The sequence below is a fragment of the Cyclospora cayetanensis genome, unplaced genomic scaffold, assembly GCF_002999335.1.
Source record: "Cyclospora cayetanensis isolate NF1_C8 unplaced genomic scaffold, CcayRef3 CcayRef3_contig_159, whole genome shotgun sequence".
In the NCBI taxonomy this organism is placed as follows: domain Eukaryota; phylum Apicomplexa; class Conoidasida; order Eucoccidiorida; family Eimeriidae; genus Cyclospora; species Cyclospora cayetanensis.
In genome coordinates, this window is record NW_020312102.1 from 48,233 (window position 1) to 69,247 (window position 21,015).

Genomic DNA, 21,015 nt, shown 5'->3' on the forward strand with positions numbered 1-21,015 from the left:
AGTGGAAGAGAGCCGGAGAGAGTGAGAGACTATGGGGGAGGGACGAAGGAGGGCTGAAGGGGTGAAGCCGAGGCTGCGACTGCGTCCTTGTGTCTGTCTCTCCCTTTGTTCGTTGCCCTCTTTCAACCAACCCACAGTATATCACACCCACGTGCAAAAAGCCTCTACCCATTCACACAAATGCCTGGGAACCGCTCCCCCCCCACCCCCACCCCCCGTAACGCAGCACCAACAATGCATGTGCAAGACATCACCTTGCGCCTTTAATGAGAAGCCACGAGAGACAAAGCCTCCCATGAACATTCAGTGCCCAGCCAAGACCCCCTTTGAATGCATCGCTATATACCAAAGGCTACCAGCTGCAGTTCGAGCACTAAAGCAGCACGAAGGTATACACATGTACATCTGTATGTAGGTGTACTTTCATATGTACATACATACACATCCACCCTGGGCATACGTCTACATCCACACACCTAGAATACACAGATATACATACACATATACCTATAGATGTGCATATTAAGGCATGTAGGCACACATACACAGGAGCAGCGTGCTCTTCGTAGAAACGATCCGCATCCAACCCCGCAACGTCAGTAGAACCCTCTCCCGAAACAGCACTTTGCCGGCACTTGGATAAACCACCATCCACACGTGAAACATCTGGAGTCAGTCCACCGCGTCCTCTTCCTACCCCGCGTTTCCATCCCTCCCTTAATCGCATTTTAAGGCGAAGTTCAAAGATGCATGGACTCTTGAGAGGAACCATACAATAAAGAGAAACTGCATGAGCAACTGCCAGACAACTCCCTCCCCACCCTCGCCCCCCTACCCCTTTCCCCCTATCCCGCCTTTCCATTTTCCCGCCTACAAAAGCGGCTTTCTCCTCGAAAGAAGAACACCGTTTTTTGTCTGTCCTCTCGCTACCTACCCAGAAGGACAAACTCAGCGCCGGGTTGTATAAGCACTCCACACTGCTGCACTGATCGCGTCTCACACCCCAAAGCAATCGCGAATTCCATATAGCCACGCTGTCTTTGCGCTTCCTGCGCTGCAGCGGGTGCTGAGGAAGGGACAGAAGCCACGGAGGAGGCAGCAGGAGACGAATTTGATGTTCGCAGCCTTAGCGTCACCTTCCCACTCTGGCGTACAATCAACTTTCCCAAACGGCCTGGTGGCAATTCATCCAAGCTAGTTAGCGGCTCACTCCTGCTGCTGCTGCTACTGCTGCTGCTGCTACTGCTGCTGCTGCTGTTGCTGTTGCTGCTGCTCGCGTTCTTGCGCATGCCGCCTGGGCGCCGCTGCTGCTGCTGCTGCTGCTGTGACTGCTGAGACTGCGACTCGCGATTCACCATAGCTACTCTGTCCACGGGGGGAAGATGCCGCGGCAATTGCAGCATCAGGAAGGGACCGCCGCTCAAACCAGCGTCTGATCCACAAGCAGCAGCTACACCCTGTGCCGCTGCTGCACGAAGCACTTCAGCCACCGTTGTGGGGGAACTCTGCTCCTGCTGACAAAAAAATCAGACAAACACACCCCACACACAGGTACACATACAGACACATACAGACAGACAGGAACAGACATACAGACATAAAGACAGACACACAGACAGACACACAGACAGACAGACATAAAGACAGACAGACATACATACACACACACAGGCAGACACATAGACACAGAGTTACACAGACCAACACACAGACAGACATGCATACATAAACAGGCCCAATAGGCACTTTATGGCGCAGTTTCCGAGATGCCTGGGTTGTTTTCGCTGCAGGTGCTACTTGTGAGGAGATGCATGCGGAAATGGAGCGGGCGTTGTCTCTGTGCGTTGGACCCCCCTCGCAGCGGTGACAGCAATCGACGAGGCTAGAAACTTTCACAGCAGCAAGAGCAGAAAAAGGCACATGGAGGAGTGGTAGTAGCATGAACCTGGCGAGGTGAGACAGGGGGCACTGAGGAGGTTGGGAGAATTGGCAGACCTTATGGAAGGGAAGCGAGAGAGGGCTGTAGATGAAGCTGTCTTCTTGAGTAGCACTGAGAGACGCCAGCGTGACACCTCGTTTCTGCTGCTGCTGCTGTTGATGGTGGCTGTGGTTGTGCTGCTGCTGCTGGAAAGTTGCGGCTCCTTCTTCGCTCTGCTGCAGAAGTTTGCTCCTTTTCTCTTCATCCGTCAGTAGTTGCTGCTTCGACTTTATTCCCTGCAGCCTCTGTGGCGACTGCTGCTGCTGCTGCTCCCCCTTGCGGCGCAGGTGCTCTTCAGTCTTGAGCCGGAGAAGATCTGCAGGTCGGCTCGTCTGTTGCGACTGCTTCAGCTGCTGCTGAAGCGGCGCTGCATTCAGCAGCATTCCAGCAAGAGAGAGTTCTCTTGCCTCGGAAGAGCTTGTAGCAGGTGCAGTGACGGGCAGTGTTTGGAGGGCACGTGTTGTAGAAGCGGCTGAAACATTGGGTGTGAAGCGGAAGCGCTGTTGTTGCGGTTGTTGTTGCTGCTGCTGCTGCTGTTGCTGTTGCTGTTGCTGCTGCTGCATCTGCTGCGAGGACGTTCTCGGAAAACGGGGGAGTGTTGCATGAGGTGGTCGCACAGTCTGCTGCTGTTGCTGCTGGTGCATCTGCAGTAGCAGCAGCCTGCTTGGCGTGCGGGTAAGAAGCGCAGGAGGCACTTGTGTGGCGTTGAAGCCATTGGAAGCTTGCTGATGCTGTAGAGAAGGCTGTTCGGGTTCGCTTTGCGCGTCGAGGAGCTGCTGCTGCTGCTCTTCTTGCGGCTGCGGCTGCTGCTGCTCTTCTTGCGGCTGCGGCTGCTGCTGCTCTTGTTGGACGTCTTCTTCTTCATCAGAAGAGTGAGCAAGCCTTCGCAGACGTCTGCAGCGCGGCTGTCTGTGCCTTCCTGTTGCTTCAGATGCTCGCGTGGACGGCGGCATGGCGTGGGGTGCAGCTGGCAACAGCCGTTCTTGGGGAGACTGGGAGTCATCAGCAGGGGTCTGTGAGACGTTTGCAGCCAGCTGCAGCTGAGATTGCGAAGTCGAGAGGTCTGCCACGCTGCTCGGAGGGGAATCAAGGGAGCATGGGAAGCTTTCCCTCTCTCCGAAGATGGCCCCTTCCGAGTTTAGCGCTTGCTGCGGCTCGCAACTGCCCCCATCTGCCCCAAGGCGACGATCTCTCGAACCTGCTCCCTTCCTCTCCTTCTCCTTTGCCATTTCGTCTTGAAATGCAGAAACGCGCGTGGCTACGTCTCGAAGGGCGAAGGAGGCCCCTCCTCGCTCGCGGAGGGATGACAGCCGCACGTCGATGGCAGCTTTCTGGCTTCCCCCGCTGGCCCTTCAAGCCGAAGATTGCCGTTTTCTAGGTGTCGAAAGCCTCCATATATATATTTATATGCGAGAAGGCGCTTAGAAAAAAGAATGCGCGATCAACGAAGCTGCGACGTTTCTGTTTTTGCTGTGCAAGAGGGAGGGAGGGGGGAAGCGAGAGGGGGGCCCCCCGAGCGCAAGGGGCCCCCCGAGCGCAGGGGGCCCCCCTCCCTCCCCCCTTCCCCGCCCAGTAGAGGATCCTCCCCGCGAACAACGAACGGGGGCCCCCGTTCGTTGTTCTTGCTATAAATAGCACCCCTTTTATCTGCGCTACCGCCTCCCTTCCTCTCTTTCCTCTCCAAACAATAAAGGATCCTTTTCCTCTGCATGTTCTCCTCCTTTTTAAAGGCCATCGGCTTCGCCAGGATCGCCCCTCGCTCTCCTCTTTAGACTCAAGCTGCGCATGCGCACTTTTACCCATCCAGGGATCTCCATACAGTACACACAAAGACACACAGATAAACACACACACACGCATGTACATACGTACACATATACATACACATGCATACACATACATGCATCCATACAGACATACATGAACATATACACACATATGTATATACATATATACATGTACATATATACATATACATACATATACACATAATTTCCAGCAGGAGCGCGGCGACGCTTCTTTGGTTTCTATAAAGTTCGGTATTCCGAATTGCCTGCCTGCCGAATTGCCTGCCTCTCCCCTCCGCAGGTTACTGGCTGCATACATATATATATATAGTGTACTGCTCTGCATGCATCCTTGTAGGCCAGCAGAGGGTGCCGCCACCAGCGGCACGCGTAAAAGCCACCCCTGAGGGGGCCCTTGGGAGGGGGCCCCCTTCCTCCCCTTCCCCCTCCCTATTCCTCGCCCGTGGCGTCTTCGCGAGCTTTTCACGTCCATGGATACGCGCTCAGCAGAAGCAGTCTCTTTCTCGCTGCAGCCGCAAGTGCTGCTGCTGCTGCCGCTGCTGGGGGGACTGCTGCTAGGCTTAGTGGCGAGCGCTCCTCCTGCCTTGGCCTTTACTGCGCCTCAACAACGCAGCGAAGGCTTCGTGGCATCCGCCAGCCTGCGCCTTACCTTTCAACGCGTTCCTCTGCCCTTTAACACAGCAGCCTACAGGGACGCCTCTCTTGCGAGGAGGCTGTACAGTGGCGTCGGAAACAGCGAAACATCCGTCGACAGCAGCACTAGCAGCAGTACTAGCAGCAGCACTAGCAGCAGCACTAGCAGCAGCACTAGCAGCAGCACTATCAGCAGCACTAGCAGCAGCACTAGCAGCAGTACTAGCGGCAGCATGAGTAGTAGCAGCCACAGAGACAGAGGCGTTCTGGCGTCCAGACGGAGCGGGAAGCGCGTGCAGCTGCATCCGCACGTCTCCCATCGCTACATACACTCCAGGAGGGAGGAGCACTTGAAGAAACACTTTCGCAGAGTGTCGGCGAGCTCTCCTGAGGGGGCTGAGACGCTCGCTGCAATAGCTGCAAGAAAAGCAGCACCGGCAGCTACCCTTGCCGAGCGAGCAGCCACAGAATCTGAAAATGCTGCTGCGTTCGCATGGCCAAGGGGTTGCTTCCTCAGGATTCGTCTGACTGCTCCGCGAGCTGACGACTTAGCAGAGACCCTTAGACGCCTAGAGGCAGCTCTGCAGCAGCTGAACGCCCTTGTAGCGAGGCAGCAACAACAGGAGCAACAGCAGCAGGAACGACAGGAGCAGGAGCAACAGCAGCAGGAAGGACAGGAGGAGGAGAAAGCGCCGGCGTTTTTGCTGTCAGTTGCCTGTCTCCCGACGCAGCGCAGAGTGCTCACGCTGTTGCGGTCCCCCTTCAAACACAAAGACAGCAGAGAGCAGTATGAATTGCTGCAGCGGAAACTTTTGGTGGACGTCCACCTTAGTGCAGAGTTGCTGCGTTACCTCAAGAAGAAGCAGCAGCAGAGCGCTGGCAGTCGCAGGGACGGGGGTGCTGGTGAAAAAAGCACTGTTGGAGATTGCCCGATGGAGTCTCTTAAGCGGCTGCGCTCACACATGCGACTCTTCCGCCGACATTTCGGATTTCTCTTGCAGCGGCAGGAGGGACTGCAGCAGCACGAGGAGGAAAAAAAAGAGGAATGGCAGCAGCCTGAGCACGCGTTGTTGAATCGTGAGAAGGCTCTTGAGGACGCGGTGTATAGGGAGCTGCAACAAATGCCTTTGCAGGATGTGCAGCTGGCTAGTGCTCCTTTCCTGCACTTGCCTACCTTTTTGAGTGTCAGCATGCCCGAGAGAGTCGGCGCTTCCGCCTACTTCGACATGTATGTACACCCGGAAAAGCTGAGGCGTATCTGGCACCGCCTAGGGATGCGCACCCAGTGGATATCTAAATACCGACTGTATCAACGGGTACGACTGAGGACGCCTAGCGAAAGCTGCCAACTAGCCGCAGTCAGCTCTTCCTCCTCGAGCAAGCAGGCCACATACACATACACACGTGCACATACACATACACACACAGACACACATACACATACAGACACACATACACATACACACAAAGAAACATCCAGGTCGCCTGGAGGATCTGTTTCGCAGTGTTGCCGCCGACAAGAGGCATGTTGTGCAAGCTTGCATCTCACTGCCAAAAGGCCCTTCAGACACATGCAGCGACGGCTACCACTAGCCAGATAACGGTGGACCCCATGAACGTCAGAAAGAGCACCCTCCCTGGCTAGCGATTCCTCTAGCGTGCTTATTTTTTGTGGGAACCTTTTTGATCTCAGGAGATGGAGAAGAAGGAAAAGCTGATAGACGAGCTGCTACATCCCAAGTTTCGCTTCGACCGTTTACTCCGGTGGCCGTCGGACTTTGATTCTTTGCGGATGAAGCAGATCCCCGAGCTCGAGAAGATGCTTCGAATGTGCGGGCAGCTTTAGACAAGAGCGCAAAACAGCGGGCAGTACAGAATAGGGTGAAAAAGCAGGAAACGCCTGGCGGGAGAGTTCAGACGAGAGGAAACGGCAGGAGTGGCTCGGTCGCCTCCGGATGTGCGATGATTTGTGTGTGTGTGTGTGTGTTTGCATGTGTATGTGTGTATGTCTATATGTGTATGTGTGTATGTCTATATGTGTATGTGTATGTGTGTGGTTTACGCTTCACAGCGCAAAGATGTACAGACAGCAGCGCCTGGCCCGCGCGCGAAGAGGAGAGGCTCCCTTTGAGCCCAAAGTGCGCCTTTTTGGAGACTTTCAGCTTCCAGATGATTTGCCAGATCCGAAGGACGAAGAAACATCCGCCTCTTAACTCTCTGCGTACCAAGGCAGGAGGGGTTGGGGAGAAGGCCATGAGGCTATGCAGAGAGTCTCTGTAGAGAGTCTCTGCATAGCCATAGGCCACGCAAGTTTCCGGTGATTTTTTCCGCATGGCATGGCAATTCTGGGGAGGCGGAAGCAATAACGCCGTCAGTCGAGTAATCAAAAGAGCTTCATCGCTCTCGGCAGCGCTAGAGTGTAGGTGCAGCTCTGGCAAGTCAGAGAGAGACCTTGTACAAGAAAAGGCAGTACAAACGACTCGCGGGGAGTTCCTTCACTGCACAATTCGCTGCCTTCATTCCTCCTCCCTCCCCCCTCCCATACACCCCTAAGCACATGTTGGACCTAGAGGCTACTGTGTCTACTGGCTTGGCTAGGGATAGCCGCAAGGCGAAAGTTTACGGCCCGCAGTTCTTGATGTAGGCTGTTGGCCGTTGCCATGAGGCAGCTCCGTCTTAGCAGCTTGATTTAGTCCTCTGTCTGTACGCATAACCCAGAGGTAGACGGCTCAACACAAAAGACAGCAGATAGGTGGCTTATGGCTGCTCAAGGCCTCCCGCCTCCCCACGCCTGGGCTCGGTGGAGCGACACGCCCCCCTCTCCCTAATTGCGGGTCCTGCATCAGGCAGCAGAAATATCAAAAATACAAATGGGCTTTTTCGTGCTGCATTATGAGCTCGGCTTTCATGGTTTTCGCCGCTGCGCTATCAAGGATTGGCCCTTCATAGCGGGGGGCCCTTGCACAAGGTCACCTTGGCGGCTGTGCGTATTAAGCGACTGGAGGGAGTTCGCCACTCCGTGTGCGCTTACAAACGTTTACATGCAGTGCAGGTTGAAAAAAGCTCTGGTTTTCGCCATTATTTCAGTGCTTAAGCCCCCACACTCGTGCGAGCTGCAAAACGCTCGCACGCACTCACGACGGCAGCCTGGGGCCCTTGCAGCGCTGGAAGCGAAATTCGGAAACTTGGGAAAGCTGGCTTTCGCGAGTCATCTGTATTTGACGGTTGCGGCACATTCACTTCAATAGGTCTCTTGCTAGTGCTTGAAAGGGACAGCGGACCGTGGTGAGACATGAAGTATTTTGAATCCTGGGCTGGACTGGGGGGAGCAAGACACCACGCAAATGCGTCGTCCACAAGCCTTCATTTAGATTAAAATCATCATTTTCTGGGTCCTGCGGGTGGCATTATACCAAAGAGGCACCCGAAGGATGGTTTGTACATCTCCCTAATTGGACACCGTCTGGATTTAGCTCGCTTTCCCATTCCCCATTCTCTAAGCCCTATCGCCAGCTTCCCTCACCCAACAGCTGAGACCCCACGCGCAGCAGTCGAAATGCTGTCGGAAACTTCCTGTTCCCTGCTACCTCGTAGGATGTGCCAGCACCTGCAGGCCTGAAGCGCCTTTAAGCGAGGCATTTCAGAAGCCGGTAGAGCCCCGCATCCCGATAAGGTGTTTAGACACACGACTGCTAGGGTCACATATATGCGGAAGTGCAGGTTCTGAGCCAAAAAAACGGTTTCTCGCGGCTAGTTCAGGGTTTCTGAGGCAGGCTAGGACCCCCTTTGATCTGCTCTTCCAATTGTTTTCCGATTCCAGGGTCACTTCTTTGGTCACGTATCCAGACTCGTGTATTGTACCAAGCCACTTTTTACAAGAGGCCGTCCTCGTGTCGGCTCGTCACAGGCCGCCCACGACACTGAGGGCTCTCTCCTGTCCAGTACAAAGCGCTCCTCCGAGAGAGAAACTGTATACCGAGTTTAAAGGGGTCGTCCGTCCCTCTGCTGCCAAGGGCCCACCCCACCTTCGCCTCTTCTCAAAAGCGCTCAGGCAACACAAAACAGATTTACTGTACTGCCGAGAAGCCTAAATAGGAAATACGACTGGAGCCATGCTAAAAGAGGCACGCATTCGTAGTGGGGGCTCCTGCGTCTTCTTTGCCGTTTGCTTTATTTCCATGTCACCCTTGCTTGATTCGTGTGGTTTGTCCCTTCATCCCCTTCGTGGCTTCTGAGCTCCGCTTCCTTTGCGATCTATGAAGGCCACGTCCTTCCTTTCGCTGCATTTTGCCATTCTTGCCATGTTGGTACTCCATCTGCTTCCATCCAAAAGGCTTTTCTGCGTGATCTGGCCAAGCCTCTACCTCCCTCCATCTGATGCCTCTCTCCATCTGATTAAAACCTACTACCAATCCTGTTTTTATCTCTTGGCTGCGTGCACCGAGCCCTCGGCATGCCGGTTGAGGCTTTTTGTCTCGGCACTTCGCTCCTGCCCTCTCCTAGCGTCAGTGCGTCTGGCTGTAACCCCTCGTTTCTCCTCTGCCTCTCTTCTGCAAGAAGCGCACATGGCCTACTGCGTCGCTGAATGAGGCCTTCCTCCCCAGGTTCTTGGGCAGGCAAAAGCCCAAGCCGGCCTAGCTGGTAGCACAGGGTGTCTCAGACTGTGCGCGATGACGCTTAGTGCTTCGAGCTCACGTCTCTGCATGCGCTGGCTCTCCACGATGTGAGAACGGCGTCTGAGGCTCACACACCACACGTCTGTGCTGCACCTCTAGTGTCGCTGCCTCTCCTGCTGCTGCTGCTGTGTTACAGCTGCAGTATGGCCGGCTGGGTTTTCGTTCCATATCCCTCAGTCCATCAGCTGCGGCGCTGCGCGCAGCAGCAAAAGAGGCAGGGGCCTTCAGCAGCACAGGACAGCCTTTGCTGCTGGAGTTACAGAGGCCCCCCTCCCCCCTCAGGTTCTGCACTCCCCTTCGTTCCCCCGACTGGGAATATACATTTGCTGCTGCGGCGAAAACCACAGGCGACCTACCTGTCAACTGCCGGCGTCAGCAGCAGCAGAAACAGCAACAGAAGCAGCAGCAGCCGGGGGCACTCGACACCACAGATCGGGAGCCGCTAGGAGAGCCTTCACTTCTGTACCTGCGCAAGATCCGCTGGTACGCACAACCCCCCCTTCTTTGGATGCAGGCAGCAGCAAACAAGCTCGTCACCGCAGAAAAACAGACACATCCTGCAAGCAACACGGGGGGAGGAAGAGGGGGGGAAGGCGCTAACAGATCGCATTATGCTACTGCTGCGCTCATTGTCTGGCTGCAGCTGCACCGGCTCCTGTCCCTGTTTCGTTTCTCTTGAGCTTCCTGCAGGATGGCACGCAGTGCAGCCATCCCGCCGCGAGGTCTTCGTTCTGCTACTCACCGCTTGCGAGACTGGAGCGTCTTGGCAAATGCTGCAGCAAGGGCAGGCAACATTGAAGCTGCGGCTGCCGCACACTATTCCTTGGGGTTGCTGCTGGAAGGCAACAAAATGTTTGGAAAGGCCCTGCTGCACTACACAGAATTCCTTAAGATGGCGACTATCCTAGACTCCCACGAACTTCAGGCCTTGGCACACAACGCGTCCGCTAATACACCCTAAGCTCCGGGTTCTTGAACCCGAAGTCAGCAGCTGATGTCTCCTTTTATTGGCTTTCCTTCTGTGGCCCTTTGCACTGCCACCCAATGCCTTATTCTACCCCCTTTCCCCCCTCTCTCTCCCAGAAGTTGCGACACAACGAGGTTCCTGTCGCAGTGCGCAGTGGCTAACACTGCTGCTGCAGCGATCAGCGGTCACTCTTGACCCTGCGCCTAGACACCCACGGCGGCCTCATTTCGTACGATGCATGCGCTGCAAAAAAATCGTTTCAAGGTTCGCTTGCGCCTTTTACGGTTGCTGCTGATATCGCTGTTCGCTGCAGTAAGGGCGTTGTATTCGCGGCTTTGGACATGCTAAATGACGCCGTGCAGGAGCATCTATTGCAACTAAAGCTCTCAGACGAAGCCGGTGGGTTGCGAACTCTACACCATTCGCGGCTCGTGTAGATGTCGTCTTACGCAGGTGCCTTTCTGCTACGGCCGCCACTGCTGCAGATGTGGCTGCAGTCTTGCGTACTCTGCCAGCGTGCGACTGTGTGTGTGTATATGTGTAAGTGTGTGCGTTTATGTATGTATATGCGTGTATGTGTATGTATGTGTGTGCCTATGTGTGTATGTGTATGTATGTGTGTGTATATACATGTGTGTATGTGTGTGTATATGTGTGTATGTGTATGCATCTGCGTGTAGATCTAAATATTTATTGGTACATGTTTATGTCTATCTGTCTGTCTGTTCTTAGGGCAGCTGGTGGCGCACATGAATTTAGGAATTTTGTTGCACAGAATGGGCAAGACACTTTATCTTCTGTTGTCGCCTCTGGCATTGAAGCAAAGAGCCTCCCTCCGCTACCAGAGTCTTATCGATAGAGCTGTGCGTCTGGCTGCTGCGGTCGGTGCAGGAAAAGATGAGGAAGCCCGGCGTCACTTATCAGCAGCAGCAGATCTCGGAGTGGAGCTGAACGACCCCTTGAGTTATTCGCTCGCTCTTGGCAACTTGTCAATCTGCTCTGAACCCTCTGGGTATCTTTGAGGAAGTGCACAGCGGGCTGCATCTTCTTCCCTCTCTGTGGCGTTCGTTTCTCTCTGTGTTTGGTCTTCTTCAGCTTCTCTTGACGTGTGCCCTCCTGTGTTTCCTCGATCGCTGTTGCCGCCTCAACAGTGCAGCGCGAGGAGCATCCAATAAGGATCCAGAACTATGGCCGCGGGCAGCTGCACCGTCAGTGGCAGAGCCGTCGGCAGCCTGCGTACTAACACATGCCCGAAGCACTCCCGGCACGCCTGTGCTTTGTGTTGGGTGCTGCTTCGGCGATGCCTGCAGAGACTACGAGATGTCAAAAAGACTTCTTGAAGAGCATCTCGTCAGGGTTCAGCGGGAAATTTCCAGGCTTGCAGCACACAGGCCCCCGGCTGTGCCCTTAGGGGATGCACGGGCTGTTCTGCAGCAAGATACCAAGGAGAGACGTCAACACAAGCTCCGGCTGCATCTGCAGCAGCAGCCAGGCTCTGGAGGGCTTTCCTGCGCGTCTGCGGGAGCAGGCAGCGCACTCCAGGAGAGGGAAGGAGACAGAAGAAGCAGCGGTAGCACCAGCACTGCTCCTCCAGACGCCTGTACAGCCGCTGCCGAAGGCGGAATGATGCTTGCTGGAGGATGCTGCCAGGCGAATGCAGCCGCGTGTTTCCCTCTTCAAGACCCCAAGAGATGTTTTGAACAGAAGGCGAGGAGGGCGGCTTTGAAGCTGGGAAAATCCGCGAACGAGAGCCGGCACACCCTGGAAACAAAAGGCAATAGTTGCAAATCACGTGTCGAGACACCATGTGCAGGCGGTAAGAGGCTCGGGCACCCTGGCGCAGCGGCTGCAAGCGGCAGCTCCGGTTGATGTTGCTGCTGCAGCCGATTCGAGTGCTCCTCCGAGGTGCGTGTGTGTGTCGCTTTAGCCAAGAGAGACAGCGAGGCCTCTATGGCGAATGCCAGGAGAGCGGCCACAGCCGCTGCTGCCGATCTCCTTAGCGCGCACCAGGGCGTTCCGCAGGCAGCAGAAGCAGCAGCAGCGCTGCTGGTCCGACATGCAGTCGCAAGTGCACAGGCACAGGGGAATCTCGCCGGGGGGGGGCAGCAGCAGCAGCAGCAGCAGCAGCAGCAGCAGCAGCAGCAGCAGCAGCAGCAGCAGCAGCAGCCCCCAGTGCAGCACAACCCTCCCCAGCAGCAAGCCAGTGCAGCTACTACGCTCAATCCACCGACTCAAAAAGGCAGCCAGGCGCAGAGTCAGCAGCAGCACGAGCAGCCGCACCAAACGCGGGGCGTTCGTTTCCGTGAGAAATCCCTAGGCAGCAGCTCAAGTGCTGCATTGACGCCTTCCACAGCAGCCACAGCGGCAGCAACAGGAGGGCTGGACAGCCTGTTGTTGCGCCGAATTACCAGCAGACAGCGCTATCTGGATGCCGCTAAGCGACTCTCCGCTTTAGCAGTCTCAGGGCCTGGCGCACTTCACCGGCTCTACGTGGGCCATGCTGGGCGTCGTCGCAGCAGCGAAAAACGCAGCAACAGCTACGAAAGCGGTGGCAGCAGCCTCAGTCACAGCAGCAGCGACTCCGAAGGCTCCGTGTGCGATATCTATGAGTGCGACATCCAGCAACGGCTGCTCGAGGAAGCAGCAGCAGCAGCAGCTGCAGCTGCTGCTGCTGCACAAGAGCAAGAACAGCCGCAGGAGCAGGAGCGACCAGCAAAGCAGCAAGCTCTGCCACGACGGCAGAGCGATGCGGTGGTCTCAGAGGCAGCGGCTCCAAGAAGAAGCCACAGCCTCGCCGCTAACAACAGCAGTGGCAGTAAGCACCCCCTCAAAGCCTCCTTTTCGAGGCGCATCGAAGACTCTTGGGCCTCTAGAATGGACTCCCACAGGATCTCCGTCGCAGAATCGCTCGTTATTTGCGGAAGTAAGCTCCAGAGTTAAAACCTTTAAGGTCGCCTGCCATCGCAGTGTGGTGCAGCGGCGTGCGCCTCTCTGTAAGCCTTTACAACCAACCCACCCAAGCGCCAGCCTTACCTCCAAGTCGTCATGGCCTTCGGTTCGTAATGCGCCGTAGAAAGCAATCTTCAGCATCTGAGCACTGCTACCGCGGGCGCTGGAAAGTACCAGCGGGCTGTAGAGCAATTATCGGAGTAAGCCGAAAAAGGGGGTCTTGGATGTTGCCCCTTTTTCCCCTTCCACCTGCCTGCCCTTCTCTTGAGGAGCCACTTCATCCTCCTGGCCTTGCCCCTGCGTTCTCGCACTCTTCTGCCACCATCTTAATTTGCTAGCCACAAGAGTGCCTGCATGCCAAACCGGCGCTATCTCCGTCCCTCCAGCTAGCCATAGCTCACCGGCCTTGGCAGCAGCCTGGGACTGGCTAAGGAGCCGAGGGGGTGCCGCCTTTGCGCAGCACCTCCTTGCACGCTTCCATCGCGAGCGAGATACCGCGACACTCTGCGGGAGACATCAAGCTATGCGCGAAACGTGTGACGAGCCGCTGGAGGCCGTTTGTGCTTTTTCTAAAAAACTCACCGCCACGGAAAAGAGAGAACGCAAGCGAGACACACTGACCCAACGCCGTGTTGGCTTGTTCTCTTTAGGGTCTAAGCTTGACTCGCGAACTTTGTGCGCAGAGTGCTGGCCTTATCCGAAGACGCAAGGCACTCCACAGACAGAGAAGAAGCCAGAGTTGCGTATGGTAAGCACCTGTTCAACCCTCTGCCTGGCGCTAAGCAGCCCTCCTGACCTGCACTCCGCCAGCTACCTTCCTGGTGTCTCTCCATCGCGGCTCGTGAATACTGCGGAAGGCGGTCCTGCGCCTCCTCGCTTCTTTGGGGGCTGCCTGCCTTCCCTGGCGACTCCTCTCGAGCCACTGCCTGCCCCCTTCTGCGGCGTTCAAAGCCCTTGCACCCCAAACAGTGCTGCCTGTGCTTGCTTCTAGCCGCTTTTTGCGTTGTTTCTGCTGCGGCTACTGCTGCTGCACTGCACTGCCTCAACCGTGTGCTGCGGTGCTCATTCTTCACCAGGCATCGTGCTAGGAAGGGCTCGCTTCGCAGGGCATCAGGAGGCAATTCGCTCACAATTTCGACGCCAGCAGGCACAGCAGCTAGAGGCGTAGGTACAGTATTATTCGGATTCGCGTTCAGCCTTTCTTGCCCGCAAGGGTGGCCTCACCGCTTTTGTATGTCGCAGTGAGCCAACTGGGGGAGTGCTTTTTTTTCGGGGTCCCTGCGTTTCCAAAGGGAATTCGCTCTCGAATGCCCCTCCCCCCCCTGACTGGGGGTATATAATTTTTGTAGTGTCTTTCCAGTACCCCACGAGGTTTCTCCCCAGCAAACTGGTCCTGGCCTCCTCCCGACTCTCGCAAGATATGCATTTAGCAAACCAGTAAACCCCAAGGTGCATGCAGGAGCACTCTGATCCGTCAGAATACAAAACAGGGACCCTAAACGCGGCCGGCCCTTTAGGAAATTAGAGGAAGAAGGAGGGGGCCCTATGCGTCTCGTATCCTAAGCTATCTTCGAAAAGGGGAGGAAACATGTCTCTCTGCAACTGCCCGTGGAAGTCATTTGACACCTTCTGATTAAAAATGTGGCGATGCAACAAAATCTCCACGGGGCGGCTTACTAAGGCATACCCGCAACCTTCGCCATTTCAAGCAAATTCAGCAGAGGACGCGAGCACAGTTGGTAATTGCACCCCTGATACCTTTCCTACAAAGGACATATCGATATCGTGAGGCTTCCTTCGCTTCCCGCAAAGAAACAAGCAGAGAAAGGAATCCCATAAATAACTGCCCTACATATATATATACATATATATATATATATATATATATATATATATATATATATATATATACATTTGTAGATAGGGCCTCTGCAGAGCGCCCCCCAAAGAGGCCTCAAGCGTTTATACGGCTGCCTATCTGGCAGCAAGTTCTGCCTGTCTAGTAGACCAAGGCGCTTCAAGTGCAGCTGCCAGCCTCCGCTTATGGCCCTTCGTGCTGCAGTGTTTTTCTAGAGTTTCCTTGTTGATGAAGTAGCGGCTGCAGGCTCTGCAGAGATGCTGGCCGGCCCCTGGAAGATCTTCGTCTACGGGGAGGGAGGGAGACGGCGCTGAGACAGCCTTATGCGCTGCGATAAGCGTAACAGACGCATCTTGTTGCGGTACATACGCATAGACATATATATGCATGCATCTACAACCAAAAATAAATACAGCGAACGAACGGGCGCTGGGAACGAAAACAAGGTTCAAGACGGCAACGAATGCAAGTCAGAAAAGGCAATAGACCAATTTCGAGAACCCGAGAAAGCCGCAACCCCATGCATACAGGAGACTATCGAGCAGAATGCAGCGATGACTGTTTCGTGCCTGAATATGTGCCTCTCTCTTGAGCGGTTCGCGGCAGATGTGCTAGTATCACCCCCAAAGGGTGACTTCAGATCTTAGACGTACCTTGGTCCTGATCCAGTGTGCGTCTCTTGAGGTCCCTTGTGCCTCTCTTGAGTTTCCTATTCTTGGAGCCTTTGGCTGCCTTTTGACGCCTCCCCATTGTCAGCAAACTCCCCCCAAACACCAGCAGGATACTCCCCACGTTCCCCTGGATAAAGTGGCAAGTCTTTAGACGCTTCTATGCTATGGGGCCCTCTGGTGATATGGGGTGGTGAACGGAACACAGCGAAGTGGAAGGGAGCGAGCGCGTGGGTTAGGCAGGTAGATACAGGGGATCTGGGAAGAATTTATGACCCCTTCCCTCCACAGGCGGCACGGCAAGGACTCACGCGAGCATATATATATATATATCGGAAATGGATCTCAGAAAGGCGCGAATTCGCTTTTGCACGAGCAGCGGCAGCAGCACCAGCGCGCCGTACGGGGAACGGACGATGGCAGCGATTTTCCGAGTTTGCTAGAGGAACGAAGCGTGGGGAGTGGAGAAACGTGGCTTGTTTTCGGATGCAAAGAGTCCAAAATAAGCTTATTTATGCAAGAAAATGAAATAAATATGCTGCTTCTTGCCAGTGGAGGGAGAACGAGGTAACGTCGAGGAGCCGGAGGGCCCCCTCTCCGCCCTTCCTGATGAAGGCGCAGCCAAGCGCAGCCTTTTAAGACGCACATCGTGGTAGCCATGCGCATGTTCTTTCTTCTAGCCCCTTTTTGGGGCTTTGTTGTCGGCTGGAGGAGAATAAGCATTCCAAGGGTCAAAACGATTACTGCATCGGCAGTTTTCTTGTTCGGCTCTTGCCAGCAGCAGGGGGGGGAAAAGCCTCCCTCGTGGCAAGTGTTGCAATCATTGTTCCCCCTGCTCGCTCTACTTCTGCCCGTTCCGCTGGGTTTGCAGATTCAGCGTGTTGGGCTGTGCGACTTTCCACCAGTGCCTAGAGCCTCCTCAGGGGCCTTCCCCGACTGCTAGAGTGCTGCTGTGACAACTCACGGCTGCAGCAATAGGGCATCGCCGCTGCTCCGCTGTTTGGCATTGGACTGTTCCTTCCTCTTGGCTGTCGACATACGTGATGCAACTAATGGGCGCCCCCTGCTTGCAGTCGTTTCCATCGCTGCTTCCTAACGAAGGCGCTCGGCAGCCTGTGAAGAAGCCGCAGGGGCGGCTGTCGCACAGCCACACAGACATGCAGAACTGCAGGAGCAAGACGCACGCCAGTTGGTGCATATACTTCCGCCGGATGAAGTTCTAGAGGAATTGCCTCTGGGGTATGCTCATATGCAAAATGTTGCGGGGCTGTCCCCTCCAAACACAGCGCTTCCCTCCCCCTACCGAGGGATTTTGATGCGCCGATCGCAAACGGTGCAAAGAAGGCGGTAGCTCCAACGAGCAAAAATGATCTTGGGAAGCAAAGACAACCAGCGAAAGCCCGCTTAAGCCTGGTGGACAAAGCGCCGTCTTCGGAGCTGAACAGCCTCCCTCCCCACAGAGGTTCCGAGGAGGTGTTCGTTGGGGGCGTTTTGTTGGTCCTTCCAGGCGGCTCTGTTTCGAATAGCTTGAGCATACCTGCCAGCTTCATTATGTTCGTGCTTTTCGCCGTAACAGGATTTGCACGCACCGCGGTTGGCCCCTACCTACCACACACCAGCTGCCGGAAACGTGAGGGGTGGATCAAGAACCAAGGGAGCATTCTGAATAATCTCCGTGACTAGGGCTACTACTCCGTCTCCGCAAATGCATGTCCATAGGCTTTCTTGGGGGGAGGCGAAGCAGATCGCACACAGCGCCTTGCTTACAGGAAGTGCAGCCTGTTTGCAGTCGTTTAGGGGCCCCCAACCGGGGGGGGAGGGGGGCCCAAAGGGGGTTCATACCTCACTTCCGTGTTCTGAATGTGAGTCACGAAACTTTGAACCTGGCGTTCCCCAACTGATCATCAGGGGCCTTACGCCAATCAGAAAGAGCCTCGAATTGACAGGCGCCCCGTGTTCATTCAACACACAGGTGTATTTAGGGACCACGCGGTGTCGTTCGCTAGGCCTCAGGTGCTCCTAGGAAGCCACGCTGCCTTGCCTTTCCGTAGTAGGTGCATCCGACTTAGGGCTAGCTCGTTTGGGGAATTTCAGTGCCACTGTTTTTCTTGGCACTGCATGCGTAAAAGGGGAATGTAGGCCTCCCCTTAACGCCCATTTGATATGCCACCACCCCTTGTGTGGGGCCACCAAGGATTAAGAGGCCTTGGCCTCTTAGTCCTTGAGGAGGATAAGACTCACTTTTGGGGGTTATAGCGTTGCCCTCCATCGACTCTTCCACTGCTCTTGGAAGTGCGGTGAGCGCTTGAGGATGTTTTCAAGGGACTAAGTCCTACAGCTAACTTCGAGCGCGTGGCCCCTGTTTAGTTCGCAGGCGCACCAGTTGAATGGGCGAAGCAGTCGCCTGCAGCTCTAAATGTGCATTAGGCCTCGGGAGCTATGATTCCCGTAGCGAGGCTGGGCTGCTGCTGCTGGCAAAGGCCGACAGGCAACGAACGTTACGTCTTCCTCCAGGTACTACAGGTCTCTACGATACAAAATAACATGACAAGGATAGAGAAATATAACTATTGTTTCCCGAGGCAGCGAAGTAGATGTTTCGTCGACAGAGCCCACCTATATGAGGTGGCCCTGCGCGTGACCAGGTGTACAGACACTGAAACACAACGTTTACAGGGCTTCATGAAAGCTAGGAAAAGGGCTCGACTAAGAAGCGGTGAAGCAGCTGAATTGCTAAACGATTTTATTCTTCAAATTATTTAATGAAGGATTGTACTTTACGTTATTGTAAAATACATTGACCACATAGGGTGGGTGGGCTGGTGCTGCTGGGTGGTGGCTGGCATCCTCCATCCGCAAAGATTTGGTTTCGGCAAAGGTAAAAACAGGGGCCGAAGGCACGTAGTGACTCACGGCCTCTACAAGACACAAAGAGTAGAGACCAAACTACCTGCAATGGTAAAGAGAGGGTTTGTTTATTGTGGGAATGGTTGAATGGGCGTCCTGTCCTTCCTGCGGTAAGGAAGACTTGAATGCAGGGCCTTTATATGCCCATTCTAGGGTTAAAGTTGCTCATAGACGGGATGCAACAAATCTCCCGTGCATTTATATTCAAGAAATAGCAATCTATGAGGTTGTTTTCAGAGAGACTAGGCGAAAAGAGTGACCTTCTCTGCGGACGAGGCCGAGCCTTGTTGGTTGTACGTGGGTCCTGCTGACTGCGGCAAAGCGTCCCTTTACTGTGTGGTTATCTCACTTGTCTTGCCTTCTTTGCTCTCGAGTTTTTCCTTTACAAGGCGAAATAGATGCAAGACACCCTGCCTGAGCTTCCACTTTGCCCTTCTTCAGATTCCATCCAAGGCTTCGATCGCCTTCCACAAGGCTTGCCTGCCCCACCGACGCATATTTACGCACACATGCACACACCGCAAGGCACGCATAACGACAGTGGGCCTCGGGCCTCCTTTCTTTCTATTCTTTATTTTCTGAACGTCTTATTTCTTTTTATGCTTGTTAAGGAGGTCACCCCCCTCCCCGTACAATAGCCCACCCTATCCCCGATGTGGCTGCACAAACTCTGACAGTTGAAACGAACGCACTCAACACGCCAAGGTCTGCCTTCACCCCTTAAGGCATGCCTTCTTTTTCACTCCTTGGCATTCCCGCAGACCGCATCTGCTCCTCTCGTGCCTTTTCCCCCTAACTCTCCCCGATCCAACAAAGGCCCACCACGGGTGCTTGCGTCCTTGCACAAAATAAGCACCCGCCGCTCTCCCTTTCCACCAGAAAGGCTCACAATGGGCAGTCTCCTTGACCGTCTTGTCTTTATGCCTCCGCCCAAGACGGATATCTCACTGTATCCGGTGGAGTATCTGCGAACAGCGAAGGGCAGCATTATTCCCTTTGTGTTCATAAGGGGCTCCTCCCCCTTAACGCTGCTGTACAGCCACGGGAACGCCGAGGACTTGGGGGGTGCCCTTCGCTACGTTCGCGGCTTCATGGCTGCTCTGGGTGTCTCTATCTGCTGCTACGAGTACAGCGGCTACGGCCACAGCAGAGGACAGGGCCCCAGCGAGACTCATGTCTACGCTGACATTGAGGCAGCCTTCAATCAACTGATCCACAGGCACCATGTGCCACAAGAACAGATCGTCGTTGTGGGCAGAAGCCTTGGCACAGGCCCCTCAACGTTCCTCGCCGCGAAGTACCCAGGCATCAAGGCCCTCGTCCTCATTAGCGCCCTAGCCTCCGTCTACAGGGTTTCGATTCCCGTCCAAATACAGTCGCTACCAGGCGACAGGTTCTGTAGCATAGATAGAATGCTAAAGGTGAAAGCCCCCTTGCTGCTTTTACATGGCACAAACGATAAACTCACGTCTCCGGAACACGCGAGGGCCCTTGCAGAGAAAGCAGGGGCCGAGTACAGCGTCTGCTGCTTCTTATCGGGTGCCACACACCGAACCATCCTGTCCTCTGACTGGAGGCCTATTATTAACGACGAAATCAAACAATTCCTCATCAATACGCACCCGCCAAGAAGCAGCAGCACAAACCCCAAAGAAGATTCGAGGCGTCCTCGAACCACGTACATGCGCTTTAAAGAAAAACCGACTTTTTCCAGAGCCAGCAAAAATGCGGCACCAGCACTGACCCGCCTGCTCAGCGGCATGGCTATTGCGTGAATGCATGCAAGACGCCATGTGGCTCGCCGAGGGCCACGTCGCTCTATAAGTAGAGCCTCGAGAAGGAGAGCCAACTCTCAGCGACAGGGCGAATTCCGCGGATAACGAGGCCTATCTTGAGGAATTTGTACACTTAGAAGAGCTCCCCAAGAAGCGCCTTCGTTTTCACCCGAAGTTTCTGCTTCCGCGGAGAGGCCGCCTGTTAGCCCCTCAGGAAGGTGCATCGAAAGAGAAAGGCCTTCAAGGGAGTACTCCCTTGTGTACAGAGAAAGAGAGAAAGAAACCACCTCAATTTCCTCAATTGCCTTCTAGAGGCACCGGCCGCACGGGAGGACTGCCCCCCTCCTCCCTGCCCCCAGTCAGCGTGCTTTTGCAAAATTGAACCTGGGAGGCCAGGTTCCTGGGAAGAGCAGCCGTTTTTTTGTTTGGACCCCATCCGGGCTGTACGCGGCTCTTCGTGGCTTTGTATTTTCAAAGAGAGCTTCAAGACTTTGAGAAGCTGAGACTGTAGAGGGGGAGGGGCGATTTACTTCCCTAGGAGGGAGCAGGGGCAAGGAGCTCAGGGGAAGGCGTAAGGGGGTGCGTGAGGAGGAACTCAGCGGAGTGCCACATTCGGGTGTCTATACACCGACCCGAAAAAACGATACGTCAGCATGATAGACTGGGGTCCTCCCCCGTCTCCCCGACGCCTTGGCTAATGCCTGCTGAGTGAACTCATGGAGAATCGTACTAAAGCAGAACCCCCGCTGCGAGGCGCGCGGCCCCTGCCGCTGGCATCTAACACATAGGGATGAAA

The 21,015-nt window shown here is 54.9% G+C and overlaps 4 protein-coding genes across 4 annotated transcripts; 2 read left to right on the forward strand and 2 right to left on the reverse strand.

Moving 5' to 3' along the window:
- Nucleotides 1-303: 303 nt before the first annotated feature.
- LOC113147209 (probable basic-leucine zipper transcription factor R) lies at nt 304-3,207 on the reverse strand. Its single transcript, XM_026336982.1, is given in 7 exon segments — nt 304-373; nt 546-985; nt 1,207-1,365; nt 1,431-1,514; nt 2,285-2,378; nt 2,458-2,544; nt 2,882-3,207. Coding segments are annotated over 7 exon segments (1,260 nt in total).
- A 902-nt stretch (nt 3,208-4,109) lies between these two features.
- LOC34622997 lies at nt 4,110-13,059 on the forward strand. Its single transcript, XM_026336983.1, has 14 exons — nt 4,110-4,155; nt 4,468-5,735; nt 6,113-6,249; nt 6,491-6,557; nt 9,232-9,578; nt 9,786-10,037; nt 10,376-10,461; nt 10,795-10,842; nt 10,954-11,074; nt 11,373-11,546; nt 11,791-11,878; nt 11,995-12,130; nt 12,380-12,711; nt 13,030-13,059. The coding sequence occupies exons 1-14, from the start codon at nt 4,110-4,112 to the stop codon at nt 13,057-13,059; spliced, it is 3,132 nt and encodes a 1,043-aa protein (XP_026192768.1).
- A 1,926-nt stretch (nt 13,060-14,985) lies between these two features.
- LOC34622996 (zinc finger protein 593) lies at nt 14,986-15,619 on the reverse strand. Its single transcript, XM_026336984.1, has 2 exons — nt 15,523-15,619; nt 14,986-15,221 (listed from the first exon to the last, which is right to left on the reverse strand). Exons 1-2 carry the CDS (start codon nt 15,617-15,619, stop codon nt 14,986-14,988), a joined length of 333 nt encoding a protein of 110 aa, XP_026192769.1.
- A 2,904-nt stretch (nt 15,620-18,523) lies between these two features.
- LOC34622995 (alpha/beta hydrolase domain-containing protein 17A) lies at nt 18,524-20,219 on the forward strand. The gene is made up of 2 exons (XM_022736135.2): nt 18,524-18,690; nt 19,484-20,219. The coding sequence occupies exons 1-2, from the start codon at nt 18,524-18,526 to the stop codon at nt 20,217-20,219; spliced, it is 903 nt and encodes a 300-aa protein (XP_022589587.2).
- Nucleotides 20,220-21,015: the final 796 nt, after the last annotated feature.

Bases quoted from the DNA above. Each gene is read 5' to 3' on its own strand.
- LOC34622997 (XM_026336983.1), top strand. From the start codon at position 4,110: ATGCATCCTTGTAGGCCAGCAGAGGGTGCCGCCACCAGCGGCACGC. The intron at 5,736-6,112 runs GTACGACTGAGG...TTTTGATCTCAG, and splicing joins AATACCGACTGTATCAACGG to GAGATGGAGAAGAAGGAAAA. The intron at 10,462-10,794 runs GTGGGTTGCGAA...GTCTGTTCTTAG, and splicing joins AAAGCTCTCAGACGAAGCCG to GGCAGCTGGTGGCGCACATG.
- LOC34622996 (XM_026336984.1), bottom strand. From the start codon at position 15,619: ATGGGGAGGCGTCAAAAGGCAGCCAAAGGCTCCAAGAATAGGAAACTC. The intron at 15,222-15,522 runs GTACGTCTAAGA...TACCGCAACAAG, and splicing joins CACACTGGATCAGGACCAAG to ATGCGTCTGTTACGCTTATC.
- LOC34622995 (XM_022736135.2), top strand. From the start codon at position 18,524: ATGGTTGAATGGGCGTCCTGTCCTTCCTGCGGTAAGGAAGACTTGAAT. The intron at 18,691-19,483 runs GCGAAAAGAGTG...GCTGCTGTACAG, and splicing joins GTTGTTTTCAGAGAGACTAG to CCACGGGAACGCCGAGGACT.